This window comes from Asterias amurensis, chromosome 16, assembly GCF_032118995.1.
Source record: "Asterias amurensis chromosome 16, ASM3211899v1".
Classification (NCBI taxonomy): Eukaryota; Metazoa; Echinodermata; class Asteroidea; order Forcipulatida; family Asteriidae; genus Asterias; species Asterias amurensis.
This window is the reverse complement of record NC_092663.1, coordinates 9,463,822-9,489,235: the sequence shown is the minus strand read 5'-3', so window position 1 is coordinate 9,489,235 and position 25,414 is coordinate 9,463,822. Positions and strand designations below refer to the sequence as shown.

Here is a 25,414-nt window from a genome sequence, read left to right as displayed (position 1 = left end):
CTATTTATAAGTGCAAAACACGCAAGCGCAAAAGTAGCTTTTTTTCGCTGGTAACTTTTTAGTGCATGTAATATGATGGATACGCGTGAACCAGTGAAGCAATTACTCATGTGGTGCACAACGAACAAAAACAACAAGGGGCCGGTGTTCTCAACAATTATTTTGGTAAGATTTTCAGTATCTTTTAAAAAGTATTAAAGGAGAGAAAACCTCCATTTTAAACTTTAGATAGTTGAAAAATGGGTAATGTGCTCCTGAGATTTTTGAGCGCTTGAAAGCTACGTTTTATCAAAATGTCTCATTTGTCTGGCCGGCACCTTACGCCGTTACGGTTTCCGCTTTCAAATTCATGTGGAAAGGTCAACTCGACCTGACTGAGTATTGCAGTTTTTGTTTACCCCCCACCCTCCCCCCACAACACTATTTGCTAGTGCTGCAGATTGATAACAGCGTTCTTTAAAAAACACCTTTGTTGTGTTCTGAGTGTGTGATTATAGCAAAAGGAATTTTTTTTAATAAACATAAAATGGATAACTTTCCGTGTATCTGTGTATGGCGGCGCCACCACTTCACTCATTATTTACTAAATACTAGTAGTAGTATTAATTAAAGAGGAATAAAGGGATATCTCATTGAGGTAAATTAGAAGCTATATTATTTCATATCGAATGCAAAAGTGGTGGCGCCATACGGAAACATTTCCCCTAAAATAATTGAAGTCTTTATTATTGAATATTAAAATTTATTAAAATTATATTGTTTTTATTTATAAAACATGCTGGAAAAAGTGTACGGGGACTTGTAGTTGCCATAACGTAACCCACCTGCCGATGGCGGAGCCGGAAGGTTACGAGTCACACGCAATCTGTGCAGGGCGAAATGGTCAAACACGTACAATTTCGACAGCTAGTCAATAGATTTGCTCAATTTTTACCCCTTTCGAAAATCATGACACAAATTCTATGAACATGACCTTAATCCTCAATATGTAATGAATACCATTCAAAACACCATTGAGAAAGTATTTTGAAAAAAAGTACAAAAACTTACCAGATCCCGGAGCGAAACAGTCACAAATTTCCCAGGTTCTATTTTGAACCTGTCGCTTCGCCATTTTGTGACTTCCCGATGTTCATTGCTGTTGGACTAAACCATTCTGTAAAAGGGGTGTTATAAGGCAGCGCGGCAGGGCGTGTGCGCTGTCCGTTTACTATGTGCCCGCTGTTCACTCACTAGCGCACTGCCGCGCTGCAGCTGCACCCATTGTAACACCCCTTTTACAGAATGGTTTAGTCAAACTCGGCTGCGGCTCGGTCGGCAGGTCGTCAATTCAATTGGCTGGTACCTGCGGTTGGGGTCAGCGCTTGGGGTCAGCGCTTGGTAACCAGCGACAGGTTCAAAAATAGAACCTGGGAAATTTGTGACTGTTGTGGTTCATTATAGTTGCAAGAATTGTTAGTTTCTGCAGATCTGTTGTGACGATCAACAAATTTATTTTCAGATGTATAATCTTATTCTTTGATCCTTAACGCAGTACTTGAATCATGTACGGTAACAATAGAGGTATGGACTACTCTTCCCAGTACGGAGCAAGTAGCAGTATGCCATATAGCATGGACCTCTCTGGTTATGGAACAAGTGGTGACAATGAGGGCTATGGATCGTCGATCATGCAGGACACCTCCTTCTCTTCTTTCCCAAGTGGGAATGGACAAGCAGGAGGCATTAAGTACTTCGGAGGGCCTCAAGGATCTTTCCACAATGGTCCCGGAAAGAGCATGGGTGGAAACTATGGTAGCAGTGGAGTGCAACGTGGCGGGAACCGTGGAGGAAGTGCGGGGCGTGGTATGGGGCGTGGTGCTACAGGAGGCACTGCTAGAGGTGCTGCAAGGGGCGCTACTAGAGGCGCGGCAAGAGGTGCTGCAAGAGGCGCTGCAAGGGGTGGGGCATCAGGACGAGGTGCCACAACGGCAGGAAACGGCGCAACCAAAAAGGTATCTACGCCTGGAGTGTCTACAATAGATAAAGATGAATCGGGGTACCTTCAGGATCATGCTGGTCACTTTCCGGATGAGTACTGGTGTAAGGTGAGTTTATTGCAACGGCGGGGGACTTTGGGACACCAATTTAAGTCTTTTTAACTTCTGTCGTGTATTTTTGTGATATTTTTATTAAACCTCATTGAATTGAATTGAATTGAATAGGTGGTAGCAGATTTACCAGGTAAATCCATTTTTCTTGGTAATGTGCGCAAGTTAAAGGAACCATTTCCTTGGACCGGTCGAGTAGGTCTTTGAAAAGTGTTTGTAACCATTTGTTATTAAATGCATATGGTTGGAAAGATGTTTTAAAAGTAGAATACAATGATCCACACAAATGTGCCTCGAATTGCGTGGTTTTCCTTTTACCTCGTCGACTAACACGGTCAGCCATTTATGGGAGTCAAATATAAATGGCCGACTGTGTTAGTTCGCAAAGCAAAAGGAAAACCACACAATTTCAAGACAAATTTGTGTGGATCATTGTATTCTACTTTTAAACACCTTTCCCACCATATGCATTTTATAACAAACAGTTACAAACGCTTTTTATACTGCCAACTTGTCCGATCTGAGAACTACTTAAAATGGAAATTTCCCTTGTAAGTCTGCTGCCACCTTGCAGTCCAAAGTCTCATATTGTAACTCTCCATACTCCTGAGGGTTGCTGACCGGAGGGTTACTTACGACGTAAAGGGTTTGGGTACATTTTTGTACAACTCAAAACACAATGTCCACAGAATTACATTAAACTTATACTTGGTTTGAAGATAATGATGGTAGAAAGTTTTCTTTTAAATATTTCTTGCTGAGTTGCTGTTTTTTTTTTGAGAAATGAGTAAAACAATGTCGTGAAGATAATGTTTGATAAAATTGTTGTCTCAGGAGACAAAAATTATTTTAGCATGTACAACGTGTTTACGCGACTCTTCTCCTGAAAACATTCCTCTGTGATTTTCACCTTTTTTTCTTAAAAACTTGTCAACTAATGCAGCTGAAACTTCTGCACGTAGATTATAAAAAAATTATTACATACATCGATTCACAGTGAGTAGAGATTCATGTCATGATCAAACACTTGATCCACAAAAGGTATTCAAACCCTTTCATTGATTAACAACTTCATAGCACATCCAATTTCGACCATTTTCGTCAGGCTAGTGACTAGTGAGCAGGGCCATATTTCATGCTAAGCACGACATTCTTTCCTTGACATAAACAGGATTACCAACCAAATTTCCATGTTCAGGATTTTAAGCAAACAACAGCTGAAACAGCTGAATACCAGTAACAATGCAACAAACAGAAATTTGGTCGGTAATCCTGTTTTTATCAAGGAAGAAATTTCATGCTTAGCAAATTTTTGTGCTTAGCAGCTCCATGAAATTGAGCCCAGATTGGACGTAGTGTTTTGTAAACTCAAGATAACTAATATTTTTTACATCTGTGGTTGTTACAGATTTGCAATGCAAAGACTACGGGACCTTCAAACTACCGACAGCACATGAATGGGGTTCGTCATCAACAGGTACATATTGTATGACACAACGGCAGTTTATATTTGATACCCTCGAAGAAATAATGCCAAGATCATCCAAGTCTACAACCCTGGCCAAAATGCTTAGGCCACACATTCCTAATGTTACATAAAACCAATCCCTTTACACTTCCCACTGACAAAAAACATTCTCTCCCCGTCCCCCCGCTCAATGTTGACTGTAACGCAGAAGACCGAGCAATCAGAACCAATATTAAACAAAGGGTGCAGGGGGGCCCCAACGAGATATGGCCTAGATTCTAGCTATCCAAGTCGAACAATGCTGTCAGAAATGAAAACTGCACATGTAAGCTAACATTGCAGTCTTCTGACGTCAAGTCTTCTCTTGGATGGGCTGGCTTATTCACCTTCTGTGCCTAATTTTGTGTAATGTAGCACATAAATAGAACATTTCTTGTTGAAGTTTGAGATTGGGATTGAGGATGGGATTGGGACTGTTGGGTTAATATTGGAACTCCACTGTGAGATGCACAATGGATGTTTCGATAACTTTTCAAATTATTTAGAACTAAACTTGTTAATGAAAAATAAAATCGTAGGAACACTGTACAAAGTGTTGTGTGCTTTACAGTTTCCACTGGTTTCGAAAAAACAAAGGTTTTTATTTGTAAGATCACACAAATGTATCAGGACAATTAAGGGCTTTATTTTCCTACAAAGCAACTGTTCAAGTTTGTGAACAGTTAAAACGTTTCCTTTCTTTTAAAATCTGTTGAATATTCGAACCGTTCAGAATATCAAAGGCTCAGAAGCCACACAAGGCATGGTCTCTGTGCCCTGGACCCAATTTTGAAGCGAAAATATTGCTGGAATAGTTGTGCTAAAATGAATCAGTAAGCATGATATATTGGACAAGTATTTTGGTTGATAACATTGATTTGATAAGCACATTTTTTTGTGCTTAGCAATTTTGATTAAATGGAAATTTTACTTGATTTTTCTGCTCAAATACTTTGTGCATAATTTATTTAAATATATGTCTGGTTCCCAGGTTTTATACAGGCTTTATTTCAAACAGATAACAAAGTCCATTTTTGTTCTCTAAAAAAGTGTACTTGAGGCCAAACATCAAGTACATGTTGCTATTCTTTACACTGTGAATAAATATCACAGGGTAACGGCAAATCAAATTTGGGGAGGGCGTCTTTTTTCAAAAACTATAGATTGAAATGCACATATTGTTTGTGCATTCTTGTAGGGTTACTGTATATACCTGCGTATGGTTCTCTATTCCTTGCCTGTATAAATAATGGGAACCAGTTTATTTGAACAACCAGTATATGGTTCATTAAATTGTATGTTTGTGATAATGTTATCATGAAACTTATGATGCCAGAGGAGCATTCCATTTCCGGAGGGATGCAACTTGGCCGTTCCTAATCCAACTTGTTTTCTCTTTTCCCTTCATACTATAGAATCTCCAGAGCATTCAACAGGGCGGTGAGTGGACAGGTGCAGTTGGGCGGATTTTGGCACCTCGCCAAAATCCCCGCTGACACCATTGTTCTCACAATGAAGTGCTGTATGGGAAATATTTCAACATTGCAATTAAAAGCTCGTCCTAAAAAGTTTACTCGGTCAGATCCTTCAATTGTCGCGGGGAAAAAGTTAACATGTACCTGCCATGTGAAGCTTCAAAGGACAATTTGGAAACCAGTTCAGCTGGTATCCATGCCCCATTCTTAGCCTCCGCAGGCACAGCTATTTTCCTCTGATAAAAGGCACTTATATGAGGAAAATTTGTATTGCAACATTTCGCAAAGGGCAGGTGCATAGCACAGGGCACCACAGCAATTGCTGTAAGTGACGTTGGTCACTTCGAGGCCTGCCTCAGTGCCCTGCCTCGGTGCCCTGTGAGCCATTAAAGTTCATTACACTGTTACCACATAAATAAAGCTTAAATGGTTTTGTATGTTGCAATGCATTGAATAGTAACAGTAACCAATCATTACAAGAAATACGAGTAAGCGCCAATTGCAGGAATATTTCCCATACAAATATGCTTTTTGACTTTAGCTTTACTATCTACCCTTACTAGAAGTCATCTGCGACATAAAACATCTGCTCAACAGTGTTTATGTCCTGTACTAATCGCTCACCTGTAGCAGAGTAAGAAATAATTTTTGAATTTGTGTTTCGTGCTGTGAAAGTCAGATTGATTGGCTGTTAGTTGAAATATTGTTGTCCGAAGTTACCATAACAAGGAGATTTAACTGTTCGGCAAACCAACAATGCTTGCGTGGGTTAGATAATATCATTATTTTGAGTCAAATGGAAATTTCTTTTGATGTAAATCTTTTGGATTGACAATATTTAGAAATTGTTACATACAAATGTTGCAATTTTGTGCAATGGTTGTCTGAAGTTGGAAATCTTTCAACATCTTTGCTAAGAAAAAAGTCTGAGACTAAGAAGTATGCATCATGCTTCTATCAATCAGTCACTTGCAAGGTGTAAACAGAGGTTGTTTACACAAGTTACACAATTAGGCAAATTCTTGACCAATCAGAGTATGTCAAGTGCTTATTTACATAAAGCAGCAAACCAATCAAATCCTGTACTTTCACAGCATAAGAATTTTTTTCTCTGGAACTGCAACAAAATCGCGGGGTACCAACACTTTGATTGGTAAACATTACAGTTTAAAATTGAGTCATTCAGGGTTCTCCAGATTTTAGAAACTTACCACTTTCAGAAACTGGTTACCACTTTCAGAAATGTGCCTAGTAGTACAGAAAAATCTTGGTTAGGAGTAACAGATTACCAGTTAAACTGCCATGTAATGTACATTGCTTTTGACTGGTCTCCTGCTACTTGCGCTTAGCTAATAACTTTGTAATGCAAAAATTTTCATTAATCTTTTAATCAAAGTCCACACACTTGGGTGTTCGGATGCCTGAATCCGTTGTACTTTAACTGATTTAGAAAAATAGCCAGTTGAACCACGTTTGGTTACCTTAGATTCCCCCCCCCCATTAAATATGGCCAACAGTTGTGCTGTTGTGTTGCAATCACTGATGGTATCATTGGAGAACCCTCTTCGAGTAACACAAACAAATATTTGTAAATCAAATATTTACTTTGGCTTAAGAATCAAGTGTTTCCGAAAAAGTTGCAGTTCCAGCGAATTTTGTTCAACAGTTCATTGTTGAAAACATTTACAAAAAACTGCCGCGTTATCATTTTCAAGGCCCAATTTTTTTTTTTTAAATGCCACTAGACTACAGGTCTTGTAGCTCAGAACTCTCATTGGACCAGATATATTTTAAGACCAAAAATATATATTTGGTGTGTGTGAGAATTATTTACTGAATTCTTGGAAGGCGGTTAAAATTGAAGAGCTTAAGTGAAAAAACATAAGATTTTTGGGTTGTGGGGTTTCTGACCAAATGCTTAAACTACTTGACTCTGGCCAGGGGTCAAGCGGGTATGGAAGGTCAATTTTAAAACGAAAAATAAGTTTTAAAAACACAAAGCTAACAACTGGAACCAATTTCAGAAGTGATCGCAAGGATCCCCTGAAATATTTCTGTTTTTATCTCAGCCCTTTGATTTAAGGAAAACCTTACAGTGAATTTTGTTTTTGTGTCAGATGTGGCCTGATTCAAGAAAATTGTCCTTAGTTGGGGAAAAGTACTACTCTACTTTGTATTGGACTGTTTCAAAGGCCAGCCAGGCAGAGACCAGGGGCCAATTTCATAGCGCTGCTAAGCACAAAAATTTGCCTAGCATGAAATTTTGGCCTCGATAAAAACAGAACTACCAACCAAATTTCCACGTGATTTTGAGGATAAACAAACAACAGTTGAATAACAAGCAATATGCAAAAAAATGGAAATATGGTTGGTAACCCTTTTTTTATCAAGGAAGAAGTTTCATGCTAAGCAAATATGTGTGCTTAGCAGCGCTATGAAATTGGGCCCTGAGGAATTGAGGCAAATGCCTCCATTGTCTCTATAAAGTATCAGGCCTGCATATTACCAAATTTACTACTACAACCATCATGTAAAAAAAACAAAATGTAAGGATTTGATAATCACAAGAAACATTGGTTACGGGCTCATTCCCTGAAAATGTCTTTCTGGGTTATTAAAACTGTCATCAAAAGCGTGCTAGATTTGAATTGTCTGGTACAATGATCTGGGTGATCACAAGTTACCGACTTTAAATTTGTTTCCCTCAGACTATCGGAGACAGTTGCTACATGTATGTCACATGATTCAGGCGAGCTATTGCATAGTGAGTTACATTAGAGACAATGAACTGTGTATGCCGCATTGGTACCAGGGTTTGCTGATCTGAGTGTGCAAAAGCTAGCCCAAACCATTTGATATAGCAACTGTCTTTTTATTCTGAGGAATTCAAATGTAAATTGTAACTTGTGACTAAGCAAGTCATTGAACCAAACTTTATTAAAATTCAACTCGCTGACTTCTTATAATGGTTTCTAAGCTTGCGGGATAAGTATGAATGTCATTAAACCACAGAGTATTTGTTGTATTTTACAGTTGCCCCTCTTAAGACTGGACCTCAGACACCTCGCAAGAGGAAGATGGAGGCTGAAGGAATTATACCTAACAAGAAACGCTTGAAAGAAATGATTGCTGGCAGTGATGAAACTTTTATCGGTAAAAATTGTCATCTTTTTATCCGACTATCAAGTTAACCCTCTTACTGTGTGCCCCATTCATTATCATCCACTATGGTTTTCTATAGGACAATAAAAGTGTGCGGTGCTGTTCTTTACAGCGCGGCTATGAACGTGTAGGCTGCTGTCCGACCTTATTCCCAGCAGTTGCCGGAGTCCTGGGTTCGAATCCCACACAAGTAATATTCCTGTGGACTTTGTTCACTTAACTTAGGAAGTGGGGGAGTACCGGGTATACAGTGCATGATACATCAGTGTATAGATAAAACACAAATAAGATTCGTTTTTGGCTTTGGCTGTTCAAGGTGCTGGAGCACCATCATAATTGTTCTCATAAGACTCCAAGACTGTCTTATTGGGTGGCACAGGTTTTCCAGACTATCCGGTTTTCCTCCCTCAGGAAAAAAATCAAACACTTTCGATCTTGGCTGTGCTCCGTGGTCATAATGGGTTGATGTGGCTGGCAGCTGAATGCGCCATTATATGCCTGCTTCTCGAACACGTTGTAGCCGCGTCCTTCGCAATTCAGCTCTAGCTGCGAGTAAGGACGATTAGCCCCCCAAATTATTAAAATTATTATTATTAAAAAAACAATAAGCACTTTCAAAAAATCCGCAGATACAGTTTATAAAACTTGTTATTATTATTACTAACATAAATTTTACATCTGATAAAATTTTACATCTGATTTTGTCTTTTTGGCAATGTTAGGAGTGGAATATGTGACGTAGACAAAAAATTGTAGATACAGTTTATATAATTTGTTATTATTTTTATCACTGACATAAATTTGATAAAATTTGACCTCAATTTTTTTTTTTTTGGTCAATGTTAGGAGTGGAGTATGTGACGGAGATTCTCCGCGAGGGATCCGAACCTGAGTATGATTGTGAGATTTGTACTTGCCGTACGCTACAAGGAAACATTCTCTTTCATCTGACAGGATTTCGCCATCGGTTTGCGTTTATTGTAAGAAACCATCTTGGTGTAGTTCCCTCTTTGCAAGCATAAAAACGGACTTCCTTTGTTATGACAAAAAGGGCCACACTGTTTTTCTATTTAAAGGAACACATTGCCTTGGATCGGACGAGTTGGTCTATAAAAAGCATCTTGTAACCGTTTTCTATAAAATGCATATGGTTGGAAAGATGTTGTAAAAGTAGAATACAATGATCCACACAAATTTGCCTCGAAATTGCGTGGTTTTCCTTTTACTGTGCGAACTAACACGGTCGGCCATTTATGGGAGTCAAAAGTTTGACTCCCATAAATGGCCAACCGTGTTAGTCGACGAGGTAAAAGGAAAACCGTGCAATTTCGAGGCATGTTTGTGTGGATCATTGTATTCTACTTTTACAACATCTTTCTACCCATGTGCATTTTATAACAAACGCTTTTCAAAGACCAACTCGACCGATCCAAGGCAACGTGTTCCTTTAACGATTTGGGTACTTTTCATAACACAAAACCCAATCTCTTTTTGGGGTTTAACAAAGAATTGACTAGAGTGGGATTCGAACCAACGACCTCCTGATTAACGTGCCGGCGCTCTACCAACTGAGCTATCTAGCCCTATATTGGCGATATCCCTATTTTGTCAATGGCAATGTCCAGCAGAAAGCTTACCTTAAAATATTACTAGCTGAGGTGCTGTAGTTTGAGAAATTAGTAAAACAGTGTCACACAAATATTGTTTACATGGTAGAATTGTTTTTGTCTTTAGAGATGAAAATTATTTTTTGACTATCATTTCACAAAAAGTACAGCACCTTGACAAGTAATATTTTTAATGGAAGCTTTCTATCATCATTATTTTCGAACTGAGTGAGTTTGATGCAAATCTGTGGACATTGTGTTTTGTGTTCAACAAAAAGTACCCAGCCCCTTTAAGAACACTTATGTTGATGAATCTTATACAATTTTCAAGACATTCATGACGTTGGGAAACATTTTGAAGTTCATCTCTGAAATTAAATCATATTTGATAAAAAAACTGTCTCAAAAACCTTAAACAAACGCAACAGCTGATTTTGGTTGTTACAACCTTATCTATGGTCATTGTGTATACATGCTGTACAAATTGTGCAGAGTTTTTCACTATTTTCTTCTGACTCGTATAAATTGATTAAGCCCAAATTTGGACACAGCCCATCAAACAGTTATGTGACCAACACTTGGGTAGATTGTTCACAGTCCAATTTTGAAATTATTTCCGTTATCAACAGACCAAGCACAAACCAGATATTGCGGAGGCCATCGAAGCAGGAGCCAAGGCAATGGAGGAAGCAGAAAAGGCTGCTAACCCTCCCGACCCAGCAGCCAGCGTCACCGTAGACAATGAAGGGAAGGAGAAGAAGAAACCTTTGAGAGGGCTGCGGGAGAAACTGAAAGAGTACATCCATGAGGTGGCCGCTGAGTTCCCTATGAAGCCACCCAAGGTTAAAGTCGTTAAGGATATGCTTCCTCCAGGTATTGACAGGACAACTTTTTTGCCCCTTTGCTTATAACCTTGATTCATGCTTCATGCGAATGTGAAGCGAATTTGATGTCACAAGTCTCCTTTCGCATCGATATTCGCAAGTGAGTTAAGCACAGTTCAACTGTTGCGAATTATTCGTTGCGAAGTTGTGACACCAACATTCACTTCCCATTCGCAGGAAATATGAACCAGGCTTTAGGCTGTATCTGAATTGTCCGCTATGGCTATGGCTTTGGCTGTATCTAAGGTTGTTGCTAAGATTGGCAACGCATGATGACACAACGATTCAGCCATAGCCGCAGTTTTGATCTGGCTATTGTTTGTTGAATTTGTCAAGTTGTAGAAGCTGTGCAAGTGGAACTCGTTCACCCTCCTTCTGTCTGACCATTTACAATCACCAATTGTAGGTTAGAAAGATGAATTGTCTAGGCCAGCCTGCTATATGGTGGTGCACAAAACACAGTCAACCCTTCTACTGTCTAACCATTCAATATCACCCATAGTAATTTTGAACGCCAGCCACCAATGGACCGGTCCGGCCTTTCAATCAAACCGTTCACCCATTTGACCAATCACAGCAATGATTGTGGTTGGACAAACTCGGTCATGTGTGCGCGTATATTTGGCACGCGCGACAGAATCATGCAGAATGTCATTGGGAGTGCTCGTACACGTGTCTTGCTCATGTGCGTGTTGGGCGGAGCTTAGTGGAAAGCCGGAACGGTCCGTACATCATGCAGTGAATGCATGTCCACAATAGATAGTTCTGTGGTTGAATGGTTTAATATGGTTAGACAACTAGAGTAGGAGGGCTGAGTGAGACAGTTCAGATGAAGAAAAATTTATCTGATACAATGACTACATTGGCAACAAGTGAATGCTTTATATGAATCTCTAAGACTTAATCCAGACTTTATTCCTTTCAGCTGCCAAGAAACCTGCATTGACAGCTGTCGCAAGCGGAAGAGGTCGTGGTGGTGCCAGTAGCTTAGCTGGAGGTCGTGGCGGTGCCGGTAGCTTTGCTAGAGGTCGTGGTGGTGCTGGCAGCTTTGCTGGAGGTCGTGGCGGTGCAGGTAGCTTTGCTGGAGGTCGTGGTGGTGCCAGTAGCTTTGCTGGAGGTCGTGGTGGTGCCGGTAGCTTTGCAGGAGGTCGTGGTGGTGCCAGTAGCTTTGCTAGAGGTCGTGGCGGTGCCGGTAGCTTTGTTGGAGGTCGCGGTGCCGGTAGCTTTGCTGGAGGTCGCGGTGGTGCTGGTAGCTATGGTGGAGGTCGTGATGGTGCCAGTGGATTTGCTGGAGGTCGTGGTGGTGCCAGTGGATTTGCTGGAGGTAGTGGGGGATCAAGTAATTTCAGTGGAGGGATGAGTGGCTTTGGTGGAGGTTATGGAGGTTCAAGTAGCTATGCTGGAAGTCTAAGTGGAAGTCTTAGTGGCCCCAGTAGCTTTGGAGGAGAAAGTTACGGGACAGGAGGTGAGTTTCCGCGGGTGTCAGATAATCTGAATTAGATTTAATTTGCTTTGCAATAACATCCTACAAAGTTTAATGTGATAGTTTAGTTAACTTCAAAAATGAAAGCTTGATATTTACCAATCTGTTTGAAGTGGGAGAGATTTCATGAAAGCAAATTTGTGTCTTTAGGCAACTTGAGGTAGTTACTTTGAATGACACAAGTTAACTTTAGGTATCTCAAGGTAAGTTTTGCTAACTCAATGTTGCTCAAGGTAACTTTAGTTTACTCATGGTAACTTTAGGTAACTCAAGATGACTTCGGGTAACTACAGGTTTGAACTCTGGATAACCCTTGGGAACCTCATAAAAAAAACCTTGAGTCTCACCAGGGCCCATTTTCATAGAGCTGCTCTAAGCAGAAAATAGTGCTTAAATATGTTGTGCTTAGCAAAAATAAGCAGCATACCCTTTACAGATTGTACATGTGACATGCTATGTTGGCCGATAACCTTACTTTGGTAAGCAAAGTATAGTTGTGCTTAACTGCTTTTTATGCTTTAAGCAGTTCCATGAAACTGGGCTTAGAGCTTTTTTTTAAACTTAAGTTTTGCATTCCTCCCTCAATTTTACATTTTTGATGTTGCATCATTTAATCATTTGCAGGTGGTTATGGACGTGGTAGCGGAAGTGGGATGATGGGCGGCAATAGCATGGGGAGTGACTATGGAAGTACAGGAGGGCGTGGTCGAGGGTTGGGTCAGTACTCGGACAACTCGGACCTTGGGGGAGGGTACGACCTACCGCCTCAGAGTAAAGTCAGCTCAGTCAAAGCGTAAGTTTAACAATCAGTTGACTGTCAGAACAAACCTAGTCCCATAAGAGATGTTAAATTTGCATCGGGCATAAAGAATATTAACCATTTTTCTTCTTTCCCCAACACCGATGTGTGTTATCTCTGTATACTCAGTACTATCCTGAGTCCTGTGAAAAATTGCCTCTAGCTACCGGGCAACCTCGGTAGTCTAGTGGGTAAGACTAGTTGGTAAGACACTGCTCTAGAATTGCAAGGGTCGAATCCCACCCGAGTAACATGCCTGTGATATTTTTTACAATATATACTTTGTCCTCACCACTTTACTCCTATTGGTTCATAGCCACCAATTGTTTCTGAAATGGAAACTTTGATTGGCTGAAATTTTCCCGCTTCTTTCTGGATCCTTCCCTTAGTCCCTTTCCCCTCTCTTTGTATTTGTTTGTACTTGTTTTATGCCTCTGAAGAAGGTCTAGTTTGGATCAAAAGCTAAGGCCATCTACCCGACCTATTATACATACCTGCCAACCTGTACGCATTTTGCGTACCATGCACACATTTTCACCCCTGAGTACGGTGGTACGAGATATTCTGCAGAACGTACGCAAAAAGCAAAATCTATATCGCGGTGTTTTAAAACTGCAGCACGAACGGACAATTTTGTTCTCAATTTAATCAACTGTTATTCGTTCGACCCCAAGTGCAAAAACAACAGATCAAAAACACCCCACACACCCCACATCTGAGTGATCATTATGCGCTTCGATAAAAAAGAGGTTGTGCTTAGAATTATTTTTTAAATTCCTACTCCCGCTGGAAAACTAATAAACCAATGCGTAACAGAAGGGGTGGGAATGGCGCATACCAGTTCGGTCAACCTGGTATAGTACATGTACAGCCTTATGCATGGATGTACATGTACATGTACGTGCACACAACGCACGTGTTCGGCTCGAATTCGTTCGGCGTCGCCGTGTGTTTATATACTATGCAACATGGACGCCGATCGTAGGCGAAGTGTCAGTGATGGGGGAAAAAGTACTCCTCTACCCGGAAAAAAGAGAATGCATGCTCCAAAGAAGTTTCTTCCTCAACGTGGAAAATAATGCATTTTGCACAGTGCACGTGTGCAGTCGGCAGTGCACACACTTTGACATTTAGACATCTCAGAGAGCGGCAGCAGTTTAGGTCAGGAGGTAGCATTCATGTTATTATTTACGTCACGATTTTTTCCCAACTCCCGAGAATTTGGGGAGAATAATGGGAATTTGATGGCCTGTAATCTTTGTATAAGTCTGATAAGGGAAACAAATGATGAATTGAAGCAAGCCTGAATTGAAGTGGAACTTGAAAACTCTACGGTGGGCTTTCGTTTGTCCGTTTACTGGGCAACCAAAGATGGATACCAAGTTATAATATTTGCATTCCGAGTTTAAGTTACTCATAATTTAGGAACATTTACATTGTTCAACAGAGCTTGTCAATGAAATTAATATATGTTATGGATCAGAAATGTGTCAAAATGGGCTCACCGCCCGTAGGGAAACCGCTGGCCAATTTTTTTGTGATATTAAAAAAAAAAAAAAAAAAAAACTTTTTGCCCCTTCACTCCTTCAGTTTTAAATCCTTGATCTAGGCATTTGGAACATGGTTCCAGCAGTCAACTGGTTATTTCTTTTTCATTTTTTTTTCAGACTGTTAAGGTCACGATCACAAAAAGTCAGAAAAGGCCACATCAACCACCCCTAAAATAACCACTGATATCATGATACAACTTTTTTTATTATGAAGTAGCCTGTATTTTGTGTGAACATGATATATAATTACATTAAATGAATGGTTCATCTAAAATGAAGTGGTCCATGGTTTTTGCTGACTGACCGTAAGCATTGTGCCATATGCCGTTGTGCACTGGGCGATCATGTTTATGCCGCTGCGATAATGTGGTACTCAAAAAAGAATTACAAGGTTGGCAGGTCTGTATTATATATACAAAGGGGAAATATATATACAAAGGGGTTATATAAAACATGTAAAGTAAGAAAATGAATATTCATACTATATCTAAATGTTTTTTTTTTTTGTGTGACATTGACCCCAAGCTTAACGTGCACTCATGGAACCTATCCTGTCCGCCATTTTGAGAGTCAAAATCGTGCACAAACATATGCACAAACGATTTGACTCTAAAAATGATGGAAATGGTAGACCAGATTGTTCGGAGGTGTACTCAGCGTTAGGTAAAGGGTCTGTAGAAATCAATCAACCTCATTCGCTTTGTAACCGATGGAAAAGGCGCTTTAGAAAAAAGCTGCTAATTAGTGTTAATTATAATACAAATTGGTGCAGTTACATGTATTTCAAAAGAACAATCACCCCATTTGTACCCTGCCTCTTGGAGAAGGGGTGTTTTGGTAACTTATTTATATTTACTTTCTCATGTTAGTGAGCTTGATAACTACCTGATGGACACCCTGAAGAAAGACTCGTTGGTCAGCGATGCCTTCATCCTGAGGGAGTTTGAACGTCGTTTCGGCACCTCCGTGAGGCGGGGGAGGACGGACAATTATGAAGATGATGCTGGACCTTCCCAGAGGGATTCCCTTGTGAGTTGACAAAAAAACAGTCCTGGTCCAGGGTTCGATTTCACAAAGTTCTTGAGATTAGTTATCGGACCAGGGTTCGATTTCACATAGATCTAGAGATATATCAACAAAGTGATTTGTGTTGTGGCGTCAAGTTTTTGCTTTGGTTTAATCGCCACACCTTGTGAAATTGAGCCTGTGGCCAATTCAGTACATAGCCAAAAGCAAAACAAGAACTCGCAAGAAAAGTTTTTTTAAATAGTTTTTTTAATCTGAAGCTTTTGATGGATTTTATTTTGGTGGCTTGCCAACGCTTTGAAATTGGTTCCAATTTGGAGAGCCTGAAACTGAAATAAACCTTAACAAATTTTGCTCTCGTTCATCAAGAGAATATGTTAACTTCCCAGTTTCGGGTTAACCTGACGACGGTCTGAGGGATGATGATATTAAAGGCCGAATTACAGTGACCCCACTGTGGGACACGGTGACAATAACCGGTGAAGCGAATAATTGATAAACTGCTGACCTCAGATCGTCATCTAGAAGGGTTAAGTTCTGGATTTGGGAATTCTTAGGGCTAAAAGTGGTGGTAGATTTCTGACAAGGTTTTAATGAGTGGTAGGCAGTGTTGGAGGAAACTGAGTTTAGAAATAGAAATGGTAGGCATAGACCCCCTGAGCACAGCCACACTTTGTGTCTTGGTCCCAATTTCAGGGGCTTTGCTTTCTGCTTTTTGTCACTGATTGTTTTGTGTATGTGCTGTACTCGTCACTAATTCAAACCCCACTTCATGTTCTCTACATAGATTATTGTTTCCTGAATTCTGTTAACACTTTTTGTTTCTCTATTTGAAAGTCGCATTGATTTAAAAACCTCATCGACTCTGGGTGACATTTCCCAGTGAGTTGACCAATCCTTAGAAACCCCCCAACTGAACAGGGCCCAATTTCATGGCTCATCTTACCGCCAAATTCTGCAGCTTACGAGCAAGGCTGAGTTTTTGCGCTAGCTGTGTAAGCGTAGAATGCCTAGTTACATGGAGTGCGCAGAAGCTAAATTCTCTGCTTACCCGTAAAATACGCTTGAGCAAGGGCTGAATTTTTGCGCTAGCTGTGTAAGCATAGAATGCCTAGTTACATGGAGTACGCAAGCGCAGAAGCCAAAATTCTCTGTAGATCACTTGATTCTCTGCTTTCGTAAGCGTCAATTCTTTGCTGTTTGCTCTAAGCAGAGCCATGAAATTGGGCCCTCGTTGTGTATGGTGGCACAACTATGCACATCACATGATATCGTATTGTACTCTGTCAGAACAACAGTGGATGATACTGAATGACCCTTTAAAACCATTCAATCGCACAGGTTCTGTATGATGGCATAACCGTGCACAGAACTATCTTGTTTACATGTGTGAACCATGTACATGTAGATGCATTCTTATGGTATCATTCACATGAAATCAGACTTCATGTGAATTAATCATGGGATATGAATATGCTTAAGTCATATTCATGAAGGAAAAATATATGAATATGTAAGAGTCATATTCATTGGGTATGAGTATACATAGTCATGAATATACTTGAGTCATATTCATGGGACACGAATATGCATGAGTCATATTCATGGAAAGTGGAACACATGAGTCATATTCATTGGAAATGAATATGCATGAGTCATACTAATGGGGTATGACCAACATGAGTCATGAATATACACGAGTCAAGTTCATGGCAAATGAAAATGCATGATCCAAATTCATGGTAATGAAATACGTGAGTCTTATTCATTGGAAATGAATATGCATAAGTCATTTTCATGGGAAATGATTATATACATGAGTGAATATTCATTGAATATAAACATATGAATATCTATGAGTCATATTTATGGGATATGAAGATGCATGAGTCATAATCATATATCTCCGTAGAAAGTTTTAGATTAAAATATCAAAACGTTCATTTTACGAGAGGTATGAACTTTGAAGCCCATATGTATAGCACCTTAGCCAATTATATATCACCTTGTATGGGATTACAAGGTGTTGAGGTACAATTTGCAGCCAACCATGCCAGAGACATCATGCCCTTCTCTTAATGATGTGTGAACTGGGTTCAATAGCGTGTATTACACAATACACAGGACCTAGGGCTTTACGTCCCATCAGACGGACAAAGCAATTAGTGTCTACGTGTCTTGCTGAAGAGCCATGACTGGGACACGAACCCACACTCTAAAACTCAATTTTCTGCAAACTACACACATGCAGAAAAGTTGCTGCAAACACCCTCTTTGATGTCAGAAGTAAACAAAAGAACAATAAATTGTTCTGTTCCTTGGCGCTGTGCATGCTTTTTCGATGGTGAATATTCAGACGGAACTTTTTGAAACAATTTTCTCAGGTGAGCCCCCTTTTTTCCTGCAGACATGTCAAAGTGTCTGATTACTTATTCTGTGTGGTTTAATTATTCTGAATTTTATATTCTCATGACCTTTTTAAAAGTGGTTTTTGTGAGATTTGAATAAATTAAAAACCTGGGGAAAAAAAAGTATTTTTACAACCAAGAAGGATTGACAATATCGTACTTTCTAAAATTAACAAACACAAATTTGTCGCCTGAACTTTAAACAAAAATATTTTCACCAACAACATTCTTTGTCCAAGTGTAACATTTTTTATTAAATTTTTGTTTATGGAAGCCGCCCAAACAAGGCTAAAAGCCACTCCAGGTAAGGTGCTACAAGAAGAAAATGATTAAACATGGAAATAACTCGGGAGAGCTGGAGGCAGGAATTAATATTCCTCTTGAATTAAGACTGCTTAATGATATAAACCAAAGCGTTACTTATTAAAGACATATTTCACGTTTTTTTTAATATGAAGTAGTACATTGTGGAAGGACAATCTCATCACCCGCTGTTCATATTTATTCATATTTTCTAGCCACAGAATTCACAGTCAAGCTATTCCAGCTATGGCAATTCGGGAGAATACACCTCCACACAGCCAAAGCGTGAACCTCTGCTTCCAGAGTCTTCACGCATGTCGGAAAATACGTACAGCTACCAGGGGACGTCGTCGTACCAGGGGACCTCGTCGTACCAGGGAGCGTCGTCGTCGCGTCACCTGCCCAGTAAGGCAAACGCTGAGACTGACAACAGCCCAAGTGTTCAGCAAATGTTTGCAAGTCTGGTGAGCTAAGAAACAACTTTAGTTAATATTTTGAGAAAGTAGTGTCAATGTTCCACTTTAAACTGCAGTGTGCCAATGAAAGAACGAAAATATTTAAAATAGGTTGCAGAAGTGGGATTGCCTTAGTCTTAATATTGGATCAAAAATCGTCTAATTAGGATTTGCAGCTTTGCATAGAAGAGAAGTGGAAGTTACTTTCCGAGATGACAATTCTGAAATAGTTTCTTCTTAGTGGAGGTAGTGATTCTGCCCTTTGTAAAGCGGATGGGAGTCAAGTCTCTACACATTTGACCTTTCCATGTCACATTTTCTAGGGTGAAAGCTATGATATAATCTTTTATTAGTAGAAGGAGTGGTTAGGCTTCTGTGAAGCAGATGAGACCCAAGTCTCTACATTTCAGAACTTTCCATTTCAGAAGGTGCTTTTAACATTTGTCAGAGACCGAACATTTCTTTTGGAGTAGAGGTTTTACCTGGTTGTCAACGCTTTAGCATCCTCAACATTCAATACGATATAAACATTAATTGATTTATTAGTAGATCTAACATAAAAACTTTAGTCAATCCCACTGCTGCTACCACTTTGATGAATTGCATTTTGAAGTAGAGGTCAGGTAGGGGTAAATTTACATGGTTGTCGACCTTAACTTGGCATCCTCAACCTTCTATATCATACAAATATTAGTTGACGCGCTAGCAGATCCATCATCCAGACTTGTCAATCCCACTGCTGCCACCACTTTAGTGCAGGAAAGAACTGCATTTGTAGTTACTTAAGTAGTAAATGAAGGAAACATGTGCTGACAGATGTTTTCTTGTTTGCTCCTCACTACCCTGCAGTCCAATTCAATGATTGCCAATGAGGCCGATGCCAAGCTTGCCAAGCAGGTAACAGACACACTGACCAAGGCTCTGATGTCGTATGAGAATAAAGGAGGGGAGAGTAACGTAAGTCAGTAGGGATTCCCTTGAGTGGGGTTTATATGCATTGTTGCGTCGGTCAGGTCTGCTTTCTTCTTAAAAATAACTTATTGTATTTTTTAGTTGAAAAAATAAAAATCAATAAACTGCAGTATTAGTCCTTATTTTTTAAACTTCATTGTTGTATGAATTATCAAAAATAAAAGTGTATTTTTACATAATAAATAGTCCTGCACCCAATTTTACCAGTGGCTAAAAATGCCCATTGAAATGATAAATTGAATGAAAACATTATTTGTAGATGTGGAATATGCTCTTGTCTTCACTTCTTAAGGGGTTTTAAAAGGGCTATAAAGGGTTACATTTGCACCCGATTTGTGCCTCAATCATAGAGTGAGCTCTGTCTTCTGCTTGATAAGTGTATTGTGTTCCTTTCATTTTCTCATCTAAACGATGAAGCGATTATGGTCTTCTTATACAACACAAGTGTCACTACTGGGGTCAGCAGCCGACTTCACAAAGCTCATAGATAAATCCTATCTTGAGTTAGGATGGGTTCAATTTGTCCCAGCGTCTATGGTTACAGAACTCTTCCAAAGTCCTAAGATTAATCCTAAGTTAGGAAGAGTTTGGTGAAATCGGCGGCTGGTCCCAGTACAACTCTGGTCTGAAGCTGAATTTCACGAAGAGCAAAATTTGCCTTGCAAAGTGTGATGTAATACAAATGTGGCAATATTGACAATTCATCTAAAGATAAATCTAAGTGCTTTGTGAAACTGGTTTCACCAAGCACTTAAAAACACCTAAAGATTAGATATTGTTTACGTGTTTTGTATATTGTGACTAAACACTTTCAAGTAAGATTGATACACTTATGATCAATCTTAGCTTTTTGCAACACTACTCTTAAGGTTGTTGTGACCGACCCATATCAGCTATTAATGTATGCGATGAATATTATCACTGCACACGGTTGTATTGACATTGAGATACGACCTTGTTGCAAGAGGTTTCATAATTGTCACAAGGTCATACAACTTGATATGACATTGTTGCAACAGTTGTAATTGTCACAAGGTCATACAACTTGATATGACCTGTTGCAACAGTTGTAATTGCCACAAGGTCATGCAATATATGACCTTGTTGCAACAGTTGTAATTGTCACAAGGTCATACAACGTGATATGACCTTGTTGCAACAGTTCTATTTGCCACAAGGTCATACAACTTGATATGACCTGTTGCAACAGTTGTAATTGCCACAAGGTCATACAATATATGACCTTGTTGCAACAGTTGTAATTATTACAAGGTCATACAACTTGATATGACCTTGTTGCAACAGTTGTAATTGCCACAAGGTCATACAATATATGACCTTGTTGCAACAGTTGTAATTGTCACAAGGTCATACAACTTGATATGACCTTGTTGCAACAGTTGTACTTATGACCTTGTTGCAATAGTTGTAATTGTCTCTTACAAGGTTTCTGTCCTTTATGTAAATATAAGAATTTTGTATGTGCATTCTTACATTTGTTTCTGTTCTGGTTCTGCTGGTTTCCCTTTTCTGTAATCTTGTTTTCTGATCTGTCCATTGTGTTGGTTTATGTGTGTCTTCTGTATTCAGTTGATTGTTATTTAACTCAGGTTATAAACCACAAGGGAAACTTTTGGGTTGAAAAAAGAAAATTTGGACTTGAACCAGAGAGCTCTGGATTAACAAGTCGGTGCACTACCAAGTTGCAACTGAGCTATCTAGCCCTAATGGTGGCAGTCTGCATATTTTATCAATATCTTTGTCAGGTGCCAGTCGGAACCCATTCAATCTGTAACTGCCGTATAGGCGAGGATCACAACCAGGTTTATGATACATCCTGGAAAGTGGCAAGATCACCTCACAGGAACATGTTGCCTTGGATCGGTCAAGTTGGTCTTTGAAAAGCATTTCAAACCATTTGTTAAGAAATGCATTAGATACGGTTAGATAGATGATTTAAAAGTAGATTGACTCGATAAAATGGCCAACCATGTTAGTTCGCGACGTAAAAAGAAAACCATGCAATTTTGAGGAATGTTTGTGTGGATCATTATATTCTGCTTGAAGTTATCTATCTAACCATATGCATTTCATTAAAAACGGTTAAACGCTGTTCAAAGACCAAGATCCCAGGCACTGGTCCCTCTAATGGGTGTGACTCTTTATTTGGAACACCAAGTAAACCACAGAGAAAACTGACCAAGTAAATTTGTAATTAAATTCAGTTTGAATAACAAATTGGTTATTTTTTTCATTATCAATCTGCCCATCTGACATCAAATTAATTCTGGTATAAGATACCAGAATACATGTACTTCAAAATCAGAGACCAAATTATAAAGGAGTTATTGATTTTCCTGTTGTTTTCTTTGCAGTTGCCAGAGCCTAGCCGTAGGTATGGAGAAATGTTGCCGCCTGCCCAAAGATCACAGTATGACCGTCCTTCTGTAGGTTATAGTAGGTTATAGTGATCTGGGGGTAAATATGGGTACACTGCATGCAAAGTAGTAAGGCCTAGTGGGTATAACTGGGTACTGTAAGGCGAGAGCATGCAAGACTTGAAGGGTTGTAGTGTTTAGATTGGTCACTACAAATCTTGCTGAAGTACTCTGGGTTAAAGGCAGTGGACACTATTGGTAATTGTCAAAGACTAGTCTTAACAGTTGGTGTATCTCATTATATGCATTAAAAAAAAAAAACTGAAAATTTGAGCTCAATCGGTCATCGAACTTCCGAGATAATAATGGAAGGAAAAAACACCCTTGTCACACGAAGTTGTGTGCTTTCAGAGTCTTGATTTCGAGACGTCAAATTTGTGGAAAATTACTTCTTTCTCAAAAACTACGTCACTTCAGAGGAAGCTATTCCTCACAATGTTTTATACTATCAACCTCTCCCCATTACTCGTAATCAAGAAAGGTTTTATGATAATAATTATTTTGAGTAATTACCAATAGTGTCCACTGCCTTTAAATTGCCTACATTATGGTGTAAATGCAGTTTAAAGGAATGGGTGCAAGGCCTTATTTGGAATGGGCTCAACTGGGTATTCTTTACTCATCAATGTGGGTAAGTAATGGGTATATCTGGGTACCCCATTTCACTTCTCACTGGGTATTCTTTACTCATCAATGTGGGTAACTAATGGGTATATCTGGGTACCCCATTTCACTTCTCACTGGGTATTCTTTACTCATCAATGTGGGTAAGTAATGGGTATATCTGGGTACCCCATTTCACTTCTCACTGGGTATTCTTTACTCATCAATGTGGGTAAGTAATGGGTATATCTGGGTACCCCACTTCACTTCTTTACATTTGGTTCCTCGCTATACACTGGGCCCAATTTCATAGAGCTGCTTAAGCACAAAATTTTGCTTAAGCAAAAAAATCCTTGCTTAGTAAATTCAGATTACCGGCCAACACTCAACTCAGTGGTATGCTAAGTAAACAACAGCTAAATACCAGTCATAAGCAATGTATATGGCATGAAATTTTTGCCAATAACGTGTGAAAAATAAGCGAGCTATTTTCGTGTTAAGCAGCTCCATATAATTGGCCCCTGGCCTAGTACACCTTTTGATTAGATGGGATTTTTTAAAATATGAATTTACCTATTGACCAAAGTGTTAATGATAGAAACCTATTCCATGTACATGAAACGATTGCCTATAAAGTATCCTCGGTACCTGTAGGTATATTAAATGTTAAAAGGCATGAAGTAAAAGGGTACAAATGGGATCCCTGTTAACCGAAAAAGAACAAAAGCTACACCAAGACATGTTAGTCAATAATTTCTTTATTTTATTCACTTTTTTCACCATTTTTCACCATTTGTATGACATGATAAAGTGGAATGCTGTTGAACTTGTTTTTTTTCCAGTTTAAACAAAGGCAAGCAAACCAGCAGATCGGGTAAAAAATAACATTGGAAACGAGCTTTGGCTTTTTATTGTACAGTGATAAGTAAGATGATCTGTAGAAATTAAAATAGTTAAGTTCATGTCAAAAAGAGATTATGGTTATAACTGAACGCCAATATCCATACTTTAAACACTCTATTGTTTAGCTCTTCACTTTGGTCAAATTGTTTTTGAGTAACTTGATCAAGTGTTTTTAAAATGTCTATTCTATTATCAACAACAAAGCTCAAACTGTTGTTTGTATTTATTTGTTCGTTTGCGCCTACAAAAAGATTGCATTGAAACCAGGGCTGAAGCAGAAATTATTGGGGAACCAGTCATAAACAACATACCACTACTTCATTTTGGCTAGTAACTGTTTCCCTCATGGTTTGCATGTTTCTTCTGGATCCAGATTTTTTCTCAAAATCTCCATCAGCATTCAAATATTCTTGAAAGAAGAAAAACAGTCACTAAAGCGAGATAAAAAAGGTCCACATTGTGACTAAACCGGTAGCTTTCGTTTTTCTGGTGATGCAAAGATTTTGTAAACCTCCTGTATTGTAACATCTGTGAGATTCTATGTCTAGAATACGGGGGAACCCAGGTCAGCCAGCCATATCCGTGACTTTTCAGAGTAATTAAATCTCATCCCTTTTCAAAGTAAGATTTTTTCTGTGCTAAGCATTTTATTGTGAATAACCATTTTTTAAATTTAAATTTTGCACATGGTTTTATTTTAACTAGCTGAAATTATTGCTTTATCTACAAGTCTCCAGGGTTTGATTTATAGAGCTCCTGGGAAGATAAATGTTTAGTTAAGTTGTCTGCTTAGCAAACATTTGCCAGTCAGTATACACTACCATGGTATTTTGGCTGGTAACCTGTTTCTGCCATTTAAGCAAGATTTTGCTACGCTACGCTAAGCAGCTCTATAAAGTTGACCCACAGATTTTTTTTTTAGAGTTCTCTCCACAATGTATCCTGTTTTTGTATTCATGTGCATGGTTCCCTATTAGACTGTATTTATGTGTTTGTAAAGATGAGAGCTGAGACCAATAAAAATTCATGTTTTTACATTTTGGGTATTTCTGATGGTGATTTAAATATTTGGAGATAAGCATCTTTGAATGCCCTTGGGGATTTCTGTTTAGGCAAATTTATTGAAGATATGTAGCTACCCTACCATACCTTTTCTTGGCCCAATTTCATAAAGCTGCTTAAAGGCAGTGGACACTATTGGGAATTACTCAAAATAATTAATTAGCATAAAACCTTACTTGGTAATGAGTAATTGGGAGAGGTTGATAGTATAAAACATTGTGAGAAACAGCTCCCTCTGAAGTGATGTAGTTTTCGAGAAAGAAGTATTTTTCCGCGAACTTGATTTCGAGACCTCCGATTTAGAATTTGAGGTCCCCAAATCAAGCATCTGAAAGCATACAACTTCATGTGACAACGGTGTTTTTTCTTTCATTATTATCTCGCAACTTTGATGACCAATGTAGCCCAAATTTTCACAGGTTTGGTTTTTTTATGCATAAGTTGAAATACACCAAGTGAGAAGACTAGTCTTTGACAATTACCAATAGTGTCCAGTTTCTTTAAGCAGAAAATAAAAAAATATTGCTAATCATTTTTTTGCTCGGCAAAACTAAGAAATTTGTACATGTAACAATGCCATTTTAGCTGGAAACCCTTTTCTATTTAACATAATTTTGTTGGGGTTGGAAACTTTTTGTGCGGAAGCAACTCTGTGAAATTGGTCGACTTTTTCTGGGCCCTTTCCGG

General features: G+C 39.0%; 1 protein-coding gene across 2 annotated transcripts; it reads left to right on the top strand.

The window, feature by feature from the left end:
• The first annotated feature begins 95 nt into the window (after positions 1-95).
• LOC139948657 (uncharacterized) lies at positions 96-25,396 on the top strand. 2 transcript variants are annotated; one of them, XM_071946876.1, is made up of 13 exons: positions 96-165; positions 1,535-2,087; positions 3,499-3,567; positions 5,013-5,037; positions 8,106-8,225; positions 9,081-9,214; positions 10,471-10,714; positions 11,651-12,190; positions 12,833-13,001; positions 15,427-15,586; positions 18,510-18,758; positions 19,599-19,706; positions 22,097-25,396. In XM_071946876.1, the coding sequence occupies exons 2-13, from the start codon at positions 1,545-1,547 to the stop codon at positions 22,187-22,189; spliced, it is 2,454 nt and encodes an 817-aa protein (XP_071802977.1). In that variant the 5' UTR covers positions 96-165; positions 1,535-1,544; the 3' UTR covers positions 22,190-25,396. The 2 variants fall into 2 exon arrangements, with proteins under 2 accessions (XP_071802977.1, XP_071802978.1); XM_071946877.1 differs by lacking the exons at positions 18,510-18,758; positions 19,599-19,706.
• Positions 25,397-25,414: the final 18 nt, after the last annotated feature.

Bases quoted from the DNA above. Each gene is read 5' to 3' on its own strand.
- LOC139948657 (XM_071946876.1), top strand. From the start codon at position 1,545: ATGTACGGTAACAATAGAGGTATGGACTACTCTTCCCAGTACGGAGCA. The intron at 5,038-8,105 runs GTGAGTGGACAG...TGTATTTTACAG, and splicing joins CCAGAGCATTCAACAGGGCG to TTGCCCCTCTTAAGACTGGA. The intron at 19,707-22,096 runs GTAAGTCAGTAG...TTTTCTTTGCAG, and splicing joins ATAAAGGAGGGGAGAGTAAC to TTGCCAGAGCCTAGCCGTAG.